The sequence below is a fragment of the Caretta caretta genome, chromosome 9, assembly GCF_965140235.1.
Source record: "Caretta caretta isolate rCarCar2 chromosome 9, rCarCar1.hap1, whole genome shotgun sequence".
In the NCBI taxonomy this organism is placed as follows: domain Eukaryota; kingdom Metazoa; phylum Chordata; order Testudines; family Cheloniidae; genus Caretta; species Caretta caretta.
In genome coordinates, this window is record NC_134214.1 from 62,240,663 (window position 1) to 62,257,577 (window position 16,915).

Consider the following 16,915-nt stretch of genomic DNA (forward strand, 5'->3'; position numbering starts at 1 on the left):
ATCGGCATGCTGGAAAGCCGGGCATTCACAATGGTTTTGACCCATATCTTCAATGAAACTGAACAACTAGAGCAATGACCAAACTTCTCCTTCAACACCCCAGCCACATCATCCCATCCTTGTCATTTGACTCCGACATTGTGATCTGATTGTTAAAGTTCTTGATTAAGCAAAGTACTGGGGACTCCTGCTGCCATCCTGTTGGAAATTTACCTCCCCTAGGCTGGACATGTTGTTTGACGCACCCTGAGAGTTCCTCCAAAGAAAATTTTCTTTAGCTGATTGTGTGCACACCATTTCTACTCCCTGAAAACAGATGCTAGCGCTCAGATCAATCCTGGTAAATCCCAGCCTCTTGGGAAATCAAAGCACCTGGAGAACAGCAATCATTAAAACTGGTCGCCCTTGAGGGAACTTCAAAGTGGGTTGGCTGCTTGTTCTGGATCTGACTGCACTGGTTCCCCTTTCCATCTGCTTGATGTTATGATAACAAGGGATGATGCGGATACTGCTAATCCTAATTACTGGATTTATCGTGCTGGGTAGAATCTGCCATCCACCAGTAGGAACCATCTGAGATAGGACAAAACTTGTGAACTGTACAGAATGGTACTGAACAAGGAGAGTGTTCTTGAATGGGGAAATGGTAAATAGAAGTGAACAGAATAGGGACCATCCTTCCTGAGCAGAGATGGTTTGTATGCGTGAGTGATTACACAGGAGCAGGTCTGTGGCAATAATGGGCTGTGTTACTATGGTGAAGAAGGACCATAAGACCTTCCTCCAACCAACCAACTCATGCATTAGTCTCTTCCCTAGCCTAGATAGTTGCCAATGACTGACTCAACTTGCCCCACTAAAACTAAATGTCAGAGACACTAAAAGTGCAGCACAGGTGCCTCCAATCAGGATGCATACAGATGAAGTGAGCTGTAGCTCACAAAAGCTTATGCTCAAATAAATTGGTTAGTCTCTAAGGTGCCACAAGTACTCCTTTTCTTTTTACTAGAAGTCTGTACCAGAGGAGGAGCCTGAATCCTAATCCCCACAGTCCCATGATGTATTCTAACCACTGGCCCATCCTTCCTCTCTTGGTAGGTCTTTGAAGGTTTCTGTCTCAGTCAATGGCATTCTTCATTGAGCCACAAACATGGTGTTGAGTGGCACTGAGTGTCTGGAGAGGTCTTTCAGATGACACTTACAACAAACATCATAACCACTTGGAACTCAGTAAAAGTAGAGGTGTTAGATTTGATGGCCTGGACAAATCCTAGATTGGGTACTCATGGTGTTCCTACCTATGCTTCCTCTGTAGATTCATCAGGAAAAGAGTCTTTTCTGTTTCCTCTTCAAACGCCTCTTTGCTGCTGCTGCTCACTTTTACAGAGTTGTTGTGGCTAGACACTAGTTGCTGAAGTTATCACTGGCTAGACTCTACCAATCTCCGCAGCAGTGGTTTCACTAAGCCCCATGCATAGTTCATATACCAGTTCTCACAATGTTGTGTAATCCTTTGGGCTATTGTGGAGATCTGACCTATGGAGTATGGGTTGTTTGCATATTCAGTTATGACAGTTGCATGCATGATCACCTGTGACAGGTGCAGGGACTATTTTATAGGCATATCTTAATAATTCTAAACATGTAGGGACAGATCCAATTCCCACTAAAGTCAATTGGGAGTCCCTTTGGCTGATTTTCTTATGCACCAGATTGGGCTCCGACATAGAACATTGCAAGTATAAGGGCCACCATCGTGCACAAAGCTAGGGCTGGTACTGCAGATCTCTAGAGCTAAGACCGTGAGTGTCCATAGCTTGCTCCAGGCTCTGTAACAGAATCACACCCTCTTTGAATTAAACACACAGACCATGAGTTACATATTGAAGAAGCTTGTCCCAAGCATCTGAGGCCTGCAGGAATTTGAATCCAGACAAGCCGCCACCGGCTGTAACCCAAGAACCCACAGGCCTCAAGCCTGTGACACAGTTAGCTTAGCATAACTAAGGCCGAGCTTGACACGAATAGCTTGGAATAAGGAACTAACTGATAAAAAGACCCTAAGTCACAACCTTAGTATGACAGTAACCAAAACTATTACATGTTGGGAAAAGGTTACATATGGAACCATGAGAATACACTTTTGGAAATGTAGGGCAAATTTAAAGGATGTTGAGCTTATCCGAAACTTACATGTACTAGTCGCAGATATACCATGGCAACTAATTGACATAAATGCTAATGAATATGTCATAAATGACCAAGTGACCTATTGAAGTTAGGGCCCCCATGTTACTGAGGGATGGAATTATGTATCAGTAAAGGAGGTTGAACCCATCATTAAATATGTATAAGGCCTGGTGGGTGTCAGCCTAACCCTGTGGGAAAGGTGATACCCAGCCTGTGGGCAGTGAGACCCATCAGAACACATTGGCCTGATGATCGCATTGGGATCACTGCATCTACTTCAGGGTTCCCGCAAGGGATGATGTGAGTAACACAGCGCAAGTGTCGGACGTGCTGTATTGGCGGTCTCCTTTGCTGTATTCCGGTGTTTGTAATTCTGTTTTGCTAATAAAGTTGACAACATTACTATTAGAGACCACGTAGAGGACTGCTTCTCGTGTGCTCCTCAAGGGCCTCATGCTAATGACAACCTCACCACTGCAGCCGATTTGAAGGCAGAATCCTCTCAGACTCATGCATGGTAGATGAGGTTAATCCTCCTTTTATAATTAGGGCTACACCAGGGACTTCTAGAGCTGAAAGCATGACCTCTCTACAGGTTGAACTACAGAGACATGTCCATAGCTGGGACACCTGTGCCGGACTGATATCCTCTGTGGATCAGTGTGACCGGGGTCCCAGTGGGGCCCAGCTGTGGTCACTCAATTAGGGTGAACTGCAAAGAATGGGGAAGACAAACCCCAAAAGCTGGTGGATATTCCAATACTTAGATTTACCAAGCCAGCATAAAACAGCTTCTTGATTACCTTACTGGTTATTCAGAAACCCAAACAACACAGTTCCCTTAAAGTGATCCAGCCTCAGGCCTCCATCCAGGTACCCATGTCAAATGTGATGAAAATTTCTGTAAATCCTATTTCATCATATAAAGAAATAGGTTATATCAGTCCCAAAGGATCGGACACATCACCTCCCTGGTTATTGAATATTCCAGCTCTTACCCAAATACACGCTACAGCCAATTCTTATTAACCAAACTAAACTTTATTTAAAAACGAAAGAGAGAGTATGGTTAAAAGATCAATATACATACAGACATGAGTTCAATTCATTTAGGTGCAGATTCATAGCAGAGATGGTGAGCTTTGTAGTTACAAAGAGTTCTTTTAGAAATAGTTCATAGGTTATAGCCCAATGTCCAAATTCCATATTCAGGGCATACCAACATAACTGGGACCTCAGTCTTGCGACTCAAACTTCCCCTGATGAAGCCTAAGCAAATCTGAGATGACAGAATCAGGACCCAAGGATCTTTTATACAATTTCATGTCTTTTGACAAGTTGGAGTTCAACAGGTAATTAGCGTGACTTTGGAGGAGGTCCATCACTGGTACTTAGCTGCAGAAGTAACATAAGGCAATTTGCTTGTTCCTCCACCATTCACAGATTATTTGCTGTACATTTCAAAGAGAGATGAATACAGAGATATCCGGTGTTTACAATTAATTTACATAATAGGATGTTCTTTTGACCTCTGAATTATCAGAATACAGCATAGACAGGGACTGTTGATTACATTGTCCACCCTACTCACACATATGTAAATACACAAAAACACAAATATTATCTCCCCACACGTCTTTTGAGAGTTATTTATTTTGCGAGATGTTTAACCCTTTCTGGCCATGAGTCACAATCAAGCACAGAGGGACTGTATAACACACTGACCAGAGAATTACACAAGCATTATGAATAGTTTCAATCAATGGCACCATCGCTCTTTACAGAGCATGGCCAATTGATGGCCGCTGAGTCTGATGCATGAGTGACAGTCCCATTCACAGGAGGGCACACCCATGTGCTAGCAATGCTATTAATCCAAGCAGCAGATTCTTTCCTCCTCTGATGCCAGTCATCAGAAAGCTTGATCCAGTCCACCTCGCTCCATCTACAAGCTGGCTCCGCCAGCCACAGCGGCATTCCGCGCTCCTTTAATCATCCACAGAGATTCCAAAGAATACTAAGAGGTTTCAGAGTAACACCCGTGTTACTCTGAAACCTGTCATTATGCAAGGCACTGCATTTAGCCGTATGGAGTGGAAATCTATCAACTGCTGTACTTTCCACAGTATCCGATGAAGTGAGCTGTAGCTCGCGAAAGCTTATGCTCAAATAAATTGGTTAGTCTCTAAGGTGCCACAAGTACTCCTTTTCTTTTTGCAAAGAATACTAAGTCCTCTTTACAAGCATCCTGAAATCCGCGCAGTGTCCTGCCTCTCTTTCTAGGTCCTTTGCAAGCTTCAGAGTACAGCACACTCTTCGGGATCCTGTAATCCAGCATTCGTGTGACATGTCCAAGCTGCCTGAGTCTTTTACTAACGTTCCCTTGAATGACATGCCAGCATGATTTAACACTTCTGTATTTGTCACCCTATCTGGCCCTCTTATTCGAAGAATTTTATGCAAGCATCTGATATGAAAGATCTTTAGTCATTTGGCATAAATCGTCCATGTTTGTGAGCCATATAGAAGAGTGGGCAAAACACATGTCTCATAAATATGGCTTTTCACTTTAATTGACAATTTGTTATTGTTCCAGGCTCTGTCTTGCAATTCAACTAGTGAGCTCAGGATCAAGATCTCTATTGCTGGTAACAGTAGAATGAACGTAGCAAAACTGTTCAACAACATCCATCTAAGGTGCGGTTTGGAGCTGGTTCTGAACAGCCTTGGTGCATTAACAGACTATGCAAAGACTAAACCAGGAACAGAGAGGCCTCATTAGCCAGGATGTTTCCATCTAATTCTTCCCCCACTATAATTCCTCCCCTTCCCCATCCCAGGTATTTTGAAGGTGTTTGGACCTAACCATGGAAGCAACCATTGATCCACGTGTCCTCCCTCCACATCTAGAGCTCAAAGTCCTGAGGGGTGAGTCCAGCAGCCCAGGTTCCAGATAGCTAATTAAAATGCGCCTGCTCTCCCCCTAAGCTGACAGCAGCTCCTCTTTGATTTTCATTTCACCTGACGCTGCGCGGCCCCAACCTCTTGCTTTGCCATTCCCGAGCGCTGAGCCCACGTTGCATCCCTGACAGCGAAGGACAAGCTGAGTGGCAGAGGGAAATCAGAATTATAATTTAAACTCAGCAAGGTTAGTTCTTTCAAAGGCTCAGGCTTCTTTCTCCACCTCCCACACCCCACTTTGGTGCAGCAGCTGCAGGAGTTGATCATGAAAAGCTGCATTAGGAAAAAGGGGACTCAGAGCAGTCAGGGAGTTCCTGACTTTCAGTTCTGGAGGCCTGTTTGCAGCCTGTCTTGGGTCACAGGTGAAATGAGTTTTGTCTGAAGCTGGTCTCTGTGAACATCACAAACACCCACATGGTGTAGCACCTTATCTCAAGATTAGCAGTGTTTGCTCCTCAGGATATGTCTGCACTGCATGCAAAACCTGGGTTCTGACCCAGGTTTGAGCCCAAGCCCTCCTGACCACAGTCTGATTCAGGTCAGCAAGCACTCAGGACCTGGATCCTAGGACCCTGCTAGGGGGATGGGTCAGAGGCTGAGTCCTGCTGGACTCGGGTCCAAGCCCTGTCATTTTGGAGTGTGGATGCCACAGTCCTGAGTCAGAAGGTTTGGGTAGCGTAGCATGGATGCATTAGCACAGCTGTGAGCCCTGGGTCCAGCAACTGAAAGCCTGGATTTACCATGCAGCATGGATTTTCAAGCATAGGGTTAGAAACACCAAGTCCATAAGCCCAGGTCCCACAAACTTGGGTTTACAATGCGGTAAATACGTACCATGTGAGGGTAGGTCTACACTGTGATAAAAATCATGCTGCACTGAGTCTCAGATCCAGGGTCAACTGACTTGGGCTCGGACTGCGGGGCTATAAAATTGCAGTATGGAGGTGTGGAGCCCGGTTTCTGATCCTCCCCCCTTCCGGGGTCTCAAAACCCGGCTCCAGCCCTAGTCCAAACATCTACGCTGCAATTTTATAGCCCCGTGATCCTGAGTCAGCTGACCCAGGCCAGCCACAGCCATGCCGCAGGTCTTTCATTTGCAATGTAGACCCAACCTGAGGGACCCAGGACTGGACTAGCAAGGGCTGTTGCAGGTCAGGACTCATTGGCATTGGCAGAACTCTTGGGGAGGAACAAGATACTGGAATAGCAAGGGGACTGTGAGTCAGGAGGGAGGCACATTGGCAGAGCTGTGTGAGTGCCTGGGATCGGAACTGCACTGGGTGCTGCAGGTCAGGAGTGAGGTGCATTGGCACAGCAGCAAACTTGAGTAGTAATTGCTAGCCGTAAACTGGTTCAAAACTACAGGCTCTCTGTTTGATTAACCTGGTGCAGGCACTCTGGTGGCACAGATGGGTTGCCATGGCAGTTAATCCAGCTGCAGTGTTGATTACGTTGCAGATTTAACAAACAGCCTTTGCTGGCACAGCCAGCCTTAGCGAGCAGGGAGATGCTCTGAGGCTGTGGGTCGGAGATGCACATTTACAGAAAGTTTTGCTCGCCCCTGATGGTGTATCAGGGACCAAAGCCATGCAGAAACAGCAGCACAGGTTGACTTTCCCGTCTGCAGTCTGGACAAGTGCAGGAGTTGAGATTCATATGTTCCAGGAGCTGCCCAGGTGACACAACCATTCTGCATCGGCCCCATTTGTCACCTGGAATAAACATTTGGGGTGTGACCAGAGTAGCCTCTCGGATCACGTTAACTACCTTGAGTTCACTGGCAGTCAGCTCACGTGAGGTAAAACCTGTTTGTTGATGTAGCCTGAGTGATCCTGGTGGAAAGCTTTGCCAGTGACACGCAGTGGTGGTAACCATCACAAGGTCAATGCACAGCATCGTCCATCACAGCACACCTACTGCTGCTTTCGTTCTCCATTCAGGCTCCCTCCCGACTGTGGGCACGGGAGTCCCTCTAGCCAGGAGCCTGTGACTAGAGCCGTGGCCTGGGCCGTCTTCAGAGAAAGGTTTTGGTTGAGATGAAGGAGAGGACACCCTTGGAGATCATGGTTGAGATGGAGAGCCCTGGCCTGGTGCCCTTTGGCTGAGATGAAGTAGAAAACATCTTGGCCCCCAATTTGTGGGAAGCTTTGCTCTCTCTGAGCTAAAAGAGGGAAAGGGGGCACCAATGTAAACAAACCATGCTTGGAGGCTGGCAGAGTCCCTGAGCCTACCAAAGCGTAAAAGTACCCAGGCTGGTTATGAAGGTGGAACCTGAATTAGCTGCTTCTCCTGGGTCTCTTTATGGTCGTTTCTTGGGAAGCCGCATTGTTGCTCCTGCTAACACAGTGCTGGGTTCAGCGTCCTCTTTGCTTTTCTCACATCCCTGAAGGCCTTGCTCCGGCACAACCAACCCACTGAGTTAGATCCGTGAGATGTGCCTGTCATGACATGGCATCACCACATGGTGGCAGCCCCCTTAGCGTTTCTGGACACTGCCAATGCCCTCTAAACACAGAAGAGTCAAACCCAGTCTTCTCACCTCTTGGCAATGAGCAGGGGTAACTGCCCACCAGGGCTGGGTCTCCACAAGGGGGCAATTAAAGCAGGATACTTCATTTTAGGCAGCTCTTGACTTGGAAAGGCTGTAGATGCATCAGGGAGTCAGAATCCTCATGGAAGCCCAGGGCTGATTTCAGCCAGCTGGGGTGGAATGGAGTTGGCTCAGCTGCCTCACTTGGAAGGGAGATCGTGGACTCTGGAGTGGAGGAAAGACAAAGATCCACCTGGGGGAGCTGCCTCGGCCTGCCATGGGGCTGGCTCCGCTACACCCTGCTCATTGCTGTGCATTGCTCAGCTTCATTCCTAGGTGCTGGGACCCTGCAGAGAGAGCGGCGAGGCCATTGCTGGCTTCCTCTCAATAGGAATGTTCCCCCGCCTTTCTCTTCTATTCCAAAATGTTTGTAGAGTGCACTGACAGTCCGAGGACGTGTTAGAGACTTTGAATTCCTTCCTGGATCTTGGATGCTGTGAAAGACCGTGGAGCTGGAGGCATCAGACAAAGGAGTGCGCTGAATATTCTAACAGTGCCGGGGGGCCCGGGGCTCCCAGCCCATGGTAAATTCATGTTGGGAGTAAATGCTGACCAAAGAGATCCAAGGGCCGGGATATGCATGCATGGCTCCCGCTCCAAACTCTGAACATAACTGAAGCAGGGATCACGTTAATAGCACCCAGCGGGATTCTGACAGACAGAATGGCGCAGAAGAACTACTTGGTAAATGTCACTTCCGCACTCTACCTTACTCACTGAAATGGACAGAAGAGCAAGGCAAGGAGCAAAGGCTTAAGAAAAGTGAGGGATGAAAAATTCAGGCGAAACACCTGGGATTTTTTCCTGACAGAGCAGCTGGCCCAGGAGGTGTGTCTAGGAGCAGGTTAGCTAGTGCTATTTATTGTTTGTACTGCGATAATGGCTTGAGCTCCCAGCTGAGATCAAGGCCCCATGGTGCTGCACAAACACATAGTAAGAGACAGCCCCTGCCCCAAAGAACTTACAGTCTACATAGCCAAGACAGACACAGAGCGCAAGGAGAAACTGAGGCGCAGAGCGAGGATGTGACTTGCTCAAGGTCACCCAGCAGGTCAGGGGCACAGATAGGTCATGGAAGGAATAAGAGCTGAGGTGGAATCTGTCCCAAAATCAGGACGGGGGGGTTGATCTCAGGTTTAATCCAGGCTAATCTCTGTGTTTCAGGACTTGCTGAAATGCAGAAGGGATCTGAACTCTCATCCTTCACAGCAAGCACCAAGCTCTAACTGATGGGGTTGATGAGTTGATTATCCCACAGTTGCCCGCTTCTGGGTTTCTAGCACCTTTCATGCAAGCATCTGGCCACTGATGGAGACAGAATACTGGGCTGGATGGGCCACGCATTCGCCTTCTATGGCAATTCCTACATTCTGTGATAGAGAGAGTCCGTAAAGCACAGAGACACCAGCCTGGATGGCTCAAATGATCTCCCCTGGTCGGCATAGCTAGGAGTTCATTTCCTTTGGGATCAGTTCTGGACAGAACAGCCTCTGTGCCCCATGGCCTTACTGGATGTTACACTCAGAGGACACACACGTGAACCTTGGGTAGGGTGTTTGCAGGGGAGGCGGGCATGCGGCCAGCAGTGGCTGAGGACAGCAAAGACCCCCTGAGATCTGCACTGCTAGCAAAGTGCAGATAATTACAGCCATTAGCATAAGGGCCCTGCTGGATGGGCTAAGCGAGGACATGCCCTCAGTAAAGGGATAAAAACAGGCTAAGCTGATATCTATGTGCTATTACTGAGCTAAGGCATTTCCAAGGGCCAGTGATTAGCATCTGCCTGCTTCTAAATGCAAAGCCACGCGGGCACCCGGAGATAGCGTCATTTTCCTCACGCTGAGGACATCCTTACATGCAGCCTGTGCTGTGCAAGCCAAGACGCGGCTCCTCCATGGAACGTAAATCACCCAAGTCAGTGGAGTGGTGTTGATTTACACCAGCTGAGGATCTAGCCCTGAGCATGCACGTGTATGTATGTGCATATACAGTTATGTAAGGGAGGCTTGTGCAGCAGGGCTGGGTACTGCACTGTGGCGTTTGCTGCAGTATGTTGCAGAGCGCCTTCCAAGCCATTTTAACACTGAGATGCACCCTCTGTTCAGGAAATATAGCTCTGGTGCAGGGTTTTCAAAAGCACCTCTGGGATTTAGGAACACAGGTCCTATTGAAAGTTAATGGGACTTGTTCTCCTAACTCCTTTAGGTGCTTTAGAAGATCTCCCCTTACCGCATAGCAAAGCAATGGCATTCACCAGGATCAGCGTATGCTCATCTCATTCCGAATGCACCCCTCCGGAGACCCGCTCCTAAATCCCCTAATTTCCCTCTGGGCTTTCTAGAAGTAGAGTTATTCTGCATCCAGTCCAATCCAAAAGGACAAAGCAAAGCCGGAGACAGAGAGAGCTACAGGAGCAATGGTCAGTATTGCAGAGAGTTCACAGTTTGTCCATACTGATGCCTCTGACTCAGGATTGAGGTGCGTTGGCAGAGCTGTGTGTGGGGCCCAGAGCTGGCCTGCATTATACCTTGCTTTGCTCAGGGATACCATGCCCTTTAATGACCCTCCCATCTTTTAAGTGCACCATCACCTGTCCTGATTGCTGATGTTCTATTTGTTATGGATTGTTCTCCCCAGGCTCTGGAGTCAGTGACATACCCACAGACAGGCATGGATGTGAGGAGGAGCTCGGCACAGGAGCTGGCGGTTCCAGACAGGATGGGGTTTGCAAGCCTGAAGGCTGGTATCTGATGTGCCTTTATTTGCAGCTCACCCACCCCACAACACACAGGCAGTGTTGTCTAGTGGATAGAGCATGGAAGTGGGACTCAGGGGTTCTAGCCCTGGCTTAGCCACTGCCCTGCTGGGTCACCTTGAGCAAGTCACAGCCTTGCTCCAAGCCTCAGTTTCCCCATCTGTAAAATGGGGATAATGATACTGACCTTTGTAAATTGCTTTGAGATCTGTCCGTGTTATTCAAAAAATTCCACTTTGGGGAACAAAAATTCCCTCCATGTGACTCAACTGATCTAAAATTGGCAATGCAAAACGACAGCAGAAATGGAAAAACAAACAAAAATATTTAACAGGCTTGTTTCCCCCCTCCCCTTAAAAGCTTCTCCTGAAAATATTTGAAATAAGGGATTTGAGAAAGAAAAAAAAGTTTTTGCAAAAAATTCTCATTTTGAGAAATGGTCAAATTTCCACCAAAAAAATAAAAATAAAATAAAAAATAAAGGTTTTGTTAGAAAGTTATAAACCAGCTGTAGTTGTTTGCACTTCAGCTATAACTCAGAATCAGACTAGGGAACTGTGATCTTATATCAGTGGTTTTCAATCTTTTTTCATTTGCGGACCCCTCAAAAATTTTGAATGGAGATGCGGACCCCTTTGGAAATCTTAGACATAGTCTGCAGACCCCAGGTTGAAAAACACTGGTCTAGATGAAATTACTATATGTGGGTGTATAACTTGTTGAAAAAAAAACATACTCAAAGAGTAGTTATCAATGGTTTGATAGGAGGACATATCTAGTGGGGTCCCAAAGGGGTCACTCCTCGGTCAAGTACTAGTCCATAATTTCATTAATGACTTAGATAATGCGGTGGAAAGTACACTTATAAAATTTTGGGATGATACCAAGCTTGGAGGGTTGCAAGCGCTTTGGAGGACAGGATTAGAATTGACAACAAACTGGAGAATTGGTCTGAAATCAAGAAGATGAAATTCAGTAAAGACAAGTGTGAAGTACTACACTTAGGAAGGAAACTCAAATGCACAACTACAAAATGGGGAATAGCTGGGTAGGTGGTAGTATGGAAGAAAAGGATGTGGGGGTTATAGCGGATCACAAATTGAATATGAGTCCACAACATGATGCTGTTGCAAAAAAGGGCAATGTAATTCTAGCTTGTATTATCAGGAGTGTCGTATGTTGGACCTGGGAGGTAATTATCCCACTCTACTTGGCACTGGTGAGGCCTCAGCTGGAGCACTGTGTCCAGTGTTGGGCACCACACTTTAAGAAAGGTGTGGACAAATTGGAGAGAGTCCAGAGGAAAACAATAAAAATAACAAATGGTTAGAAAATGTGTCCTCTGAGGAAAGATTGAAAGACCTGGACATCTTTAGTCTAGAGAAGAAAAGAGAAGACTGATGGGGGACCTGATCACAGTCTTCAAATACGTTAAGGGCTGTTATAAAGATGACAGTGATCATTTGTTCTCTGTGCCTACTGATGGTAGGACAGGAAGTGATTGATTTAGTTTGAAGCAAGGGGGAGAGTTAGGTTAGATATTAGGAAAAAGTTTCTAACTCTAAGCATTGAAACAGGTGACACAAGGAGCTTGTGGAATCCTCATCACTGGAGGTTTTTAAGAACAGGGTAGACAAACACCTGTCAGGGATGGTCTAGGTAATACTTAATCCCACCGTAGAGTGAGGGGATGGGCTAGGTGATCTCTTGAGGTCCCTTCCAGCCCTATATTGCTATTATAACAATATGTGGCTAGAGAGAGACGTCGCCCTGCATACAATGCTCAGCTCACTGTTCTCAATAATCCCCTAACTGTTTTATCATTTGAGATGATCACATGGTAGCAGCTTCTTGTATCGGTGATATTCCATGCACGCCCCAGTATGCAGTTGGACTAGATACATGCATGCTGGGAAAATGTTTCCTTATGCAAAATGAGTTACCCACTGAGTTTTTTCTACCCAAGAGAACCTCAGGGAGGGCACTGTCATGATAACCTGCAGTCTGCAGCTATTAGATGCATTTAGGGAATTAGCCCTGTAATCTCTGTACATTGCTGGGCACAGGGATCAGTAAAAGACCCACTCCCTTGGGTTCTGCTGTGGCTGCATATGCTGCTTTTCACTAACTCAGGGCAAGGGGACAGGGCTGAACTTGCTAAATGGTTTAGTATCAGTTTCCATTAAAGTTCCTTATTGCATGATTTGTTCCTGTGGCTAGAAATTGAAACATAGTAGCTGTTTCCAATACAGAGTCACTGCTTGTTTCCCACCAATGCTAACATACAGAGATGCGCTGTGACTGTTTCAGACCAACTCAGAAGCTAGAGATGTAGGAAGCTGTGCAACTTATTCTTCACTTTCCAATTTCCATTCATCTTAGTTTCATGATTGAATCACCCCAAAGCTCAGCCTGAAATCCTCTGAAACCAGCGAGCTTTTCACAATTTCTACCCCAACCCACAGATCAGCCCCCATGCTTGGCCAAAGTTTAGCCCTAGGCTTGCTGAATGATTCACAAACACAGCCCAATGTGTAGCAAAAAGCCTGTTTCAAAGCAAGAGCTGAGCCAAGCTCTACGCATTATGCTGAATGTTGTTACCTCTTTTCGACCCAAGCAGCTAGTCTAAGTTTGGGGCCCTGGGGACATTCCAGTTGGAAATAGAAGTTGAGGGCATCTGGTATTTTCTTTGGTGCCATCTTGTTTATTTACAAAGAGTGTACAAAGTCCTGTGTCTCTGAATGCAGAAGGAACCAAGAACAAAGGAGCAGTTTCTTGGCTTACAGCCCCCAAGACTCGTTAGTCAACACCAAACCCAAATCTCTCTCTCTAGTTTCTTCCAGCGTCACACTGTGCTTACAGGGTCCTGCTTGGCTTTATTAACTCGCCTCAGTCCCTCTCTCTGTTCTTGCCTGATCTCAGTTTCTATGTGATCTCTCTTCCCCCGCACATCCCTACCCAAACAATACTCAGCCAAAATCTCCTGGGTGAGTTCACCCACACCTTTTGTCTTAGGTGGGGGTTTATGCTTACAGTTATGTTAATTGAAGGGTGAGTACTCCCCTATCAATCTCAAGGGCGTTTTAACTCAACCCATAACAATTTTCACTCAGCTCCTAACAACAGCAGTGTTCAGTGTCCCAAATCCTTTGAAACCAGTGAGCTTTATAAAATTTCCACCCAAACCCATAGATCAGCTTCCAGGTTTGCCCAGCATTTAGCCCCAGGCTTGCTGAATGATTCATGAACACGGCCCAACGGGTAACCAAATTCCTGTTTCAAAGCAAAAGCTGAGCCCAGCTCTACACACCATGCTGAATATGTCCCATCTTGTGGGGTTTGACCAGTGTCTGTAGAAAATGAAAAACAGCCAAGCACTTGTATGGGGCTCTATTACTGACTGAATCTCCTCTCCCAGCAAGGATTATGGGTGAAACCCTGTCCCAACTGAGGTAAATGTGAGTTTTGTCAGTTGGGTCTGGATTTCATGCTAGAGCCCCTATTTTGTTGTGTTTGGCCTACAGCAGTGGTTCCCTAGCTGTGATCCACAGAGCATGAGGGGCATGTGGATTGGTCTCTTCCTGTGCGCAGTTGAGAGAAATGGTGGAGGTGGGGTGAACTGAGAAGCCAAAGGAAATGGTTAAATAAAGGATAAAATGCTGTGCATTGAAAACAGCTAGCAATACATCAGCACTTTCCTTGCACTTCCTTCCCCTCAGAGCAGTAGCTGAAGAAATGGCAGCAAAACAGCTAAACTCTGCACTGGCTTCTGGAGCCTCCACTGAGCTCAGTGTGGTTGTGTGGCATGTCAGCGGGCACCAAATTTGGCCCATAATGTTGAATGTGCCCTTATGCGAGCCACCTATCCCTAACGTTGGTCTCTGATTTTTCCCCTCCAGTGCCAGCAGCAGACAGTGCCCCAGAGGTGACAGAAGAGCCAAACCCAATCCTGGAGACACACAAGGACTCGGCCGGCATGGACAGCAGCTATGACTTTTCAACCTCCAGCTTGGACAGCCATTGTGAACCTGACCTGACTCTGCCCCCTGGAGACAGTCTCCCTGACAAAGGTCCCCAGTTGGAGGCTGGTGACCTCAGCTCCACAGCCTCCTTGCCCTGGCCGGAGTTGCCGGAGGAATGTCCGCCTCAGCCTAACACCCTGGATTTCTCCAACTCCCTCAAATTCCTGGAGGAGGTGAAGCAGATGGGCCAGAGGAGGAATAGTGACCACTCGAACATCCAGGAGAACGGGGTGGAGAGATGCCCCGAGGCACCTTCCGTCAGTGAGGATAGGAGGGCACTGGAGTCGGAGCTGGGGAAGTGCATCGAAGACTTCAGGAAGATCAAGATCCCCGTCTCCTTCCCCAACAAGAAGCGGCAGTGGCAAAGCGAACTACTGAAAAAATACCATGTCTGAGGGGAGGGGCTGGGATTGAAGCCTCCCACCACCCAGGACTGACTGGCTTCCAAAGCCACAAGAGGCACCTTCCCCTGCATCCCGTCCATGATGGTAGGTACTGCCAGCCTGCCAGGTACTGGGTGTCCTCGGCCCCTATTGATGACCAGGAGCAGCTCAGCATCTTGAAGGATTGAGCCCTCCTTGAAGAGGGATTTAAGAGAGCCTCTTACTTTAAACCAGTTATTTGGTGACACTGGGACTAACTGATTTACCTCCTGTCTGATTTCACTGACTTTACCCAGGTCACTCAGGGGTCGTTGACAACAGGATTTGGTCCATGTATTCAAAACAAAGAGCAGTGGTTTCTTGGTCAATGGGTCATTCCAGGAATTGGTGCTCCACAGGCAGAGATTATAAACCTACAGCCTGCTTGTTCCCAGGGCAGTCAAGGGTGAAATGTGCATGAAAGGAGCTGTACAAATCCTAGAAGTGAAAATATTTGAAGGAGTCAGGATGGGAAGGAGGAAACTGAGACTGGTTTGCGTTGTGTCTGTAGGGACAAACCTACGCCCAAGCAGTATGGACATTCCTGCCTTTACGACAGCATGACTGTGATTGGAGCTCCCAGGGTTAATAAATGTAGCCGATGATTAACCTAATTCCAGTCCCTTCCCAGCTCTTTTTTTTGTTCTTTTCAAAATGATTGGGCTGAGCTATTCAAAGCTGCACAAGGGATTTAGACACATAGTTCTTGTTGACGTGAATGGCAACTGTGCATCTAAATCCCCTAGATTCAGCTGGAACTGTTCAAAAATTTTCCATCTAAAATGATTTTAACAGAAAATTGCATTATTGACTAAACAAATGTTTTTGAAAAAGCCTTTGCTTTCCATGGAGTTTATTTATGTTTTCGGTCAAAGAACTAAATGCTTGAAAACTGAAAAGTTTTTGCTTTTTTTGGCTAAAATCTGAAATTCTTTGATTTGGAAATTCCACCTGGGTGCTTCATGGGAGTTGTATTTGGGGTTGCCTCATGTTCTTGTTCTCTACTATGGGCTGGGCTCCCTTACTAGACTACTTCTCCCATGATGCACCATGTTCATAGAAATCCCACAATATACCGCTTCCTTTCACCAGGAGGGAAGACCATGGTGCATCATTGGAAGTGTAGTTCAACAAAGGTCCCAGCCTATAGAGGAGAAGAGGAGCATGAAGCACCTGGACTACAACTCCCATGAGACACCGTGGCAGCAATCCCAACTGAAATATTTCAGATTTGAACCTAAGTATTTTGGTTTTGAATTTTTTGATAAGTTTAAATTTTCAATGCCTAAAAAACCCAAAGTTCTGACCAGCTCTAGATTTAGCTTTGAGAACCTCAGCCCAGATCTATAAATAAGACCAGAGTGAATGGAAAACTAAAATTGGCCACCGAATGGTATGTGTATCTGATATAAATCAACAGCGCACAAAGAGCTCATCATATTACAGGGCATTTTCATTGGGTTGCACTGGAGCATTTCACACTGTGACATTGCCCAGGTAAATCACCACTTCCTATGTGGTTGAAGCTTTGGCTTACATCACTGTGACTTCCCAGCATGCCACAAACATGCAGATATCCAGTATAACCACATGGCCTTTCAGCAATGATCAAGTGCAGTACCACTGAAGTACCAGATACACCCTTGAGTGGTGAGAAGGGGGGCAGGCTATATCCTGCACTGATTGAGTTCCATTTCATCATAAGAACACCATACTGGGTCAGACCAAAGGTCCATCTACCCCACTATCCTGTCTTCCGACAGTTGCCAATGCCAGGCGCCCCAGAGGGAATGAACAGAACAGGTAATCATCAAGTGATCCATCCCTGTCGCCCATTCCCAGCTTCTGGCAAACAGAGATTAGGGACACCATTGCTGCCCATCCTGACTAATAGCCATTGGTGGACCTATCCTCCATGAATTTATCTAGTTCTTTTTTGAACCCTGTTATAGTCTTGGCCTTCACAACATCCTCT

The 16,915-nt window shown here is 46.7% G+C and overlaps 1 protein-coding gene across 1 annotated transcript in view; it reads left to right on the top strand.

The window, feature by feature from the left end:
* LOC125642520 (BTB/POZ domain-containing protein KCTD8) overlaps nucleotides 1–15,554 on the top strand; it is a 37,797-nt gene extending 22,243 nt beyond the window's left edge. The window contains exons 4-5 of the mRNA XM_075132377.1: nucleotides 10,379–10,480; nucleotides 14,396–15,554. Of these exons, the coding sequence (XP_074988478.1) occupies nucleotides 10,379–10,480; nucleotides 14,396–14,913 (620 nt within the window). The 3' untranslated portion in view covers nucleotides 14,914–15,554. The remainder of the gene's footprint in view (nucleotides 1–10,378; nucleotides 10,481–14,395) is intronic.
* Nucleotides 15,555–16,915: the final 1,361 nt, after the last annotated feature.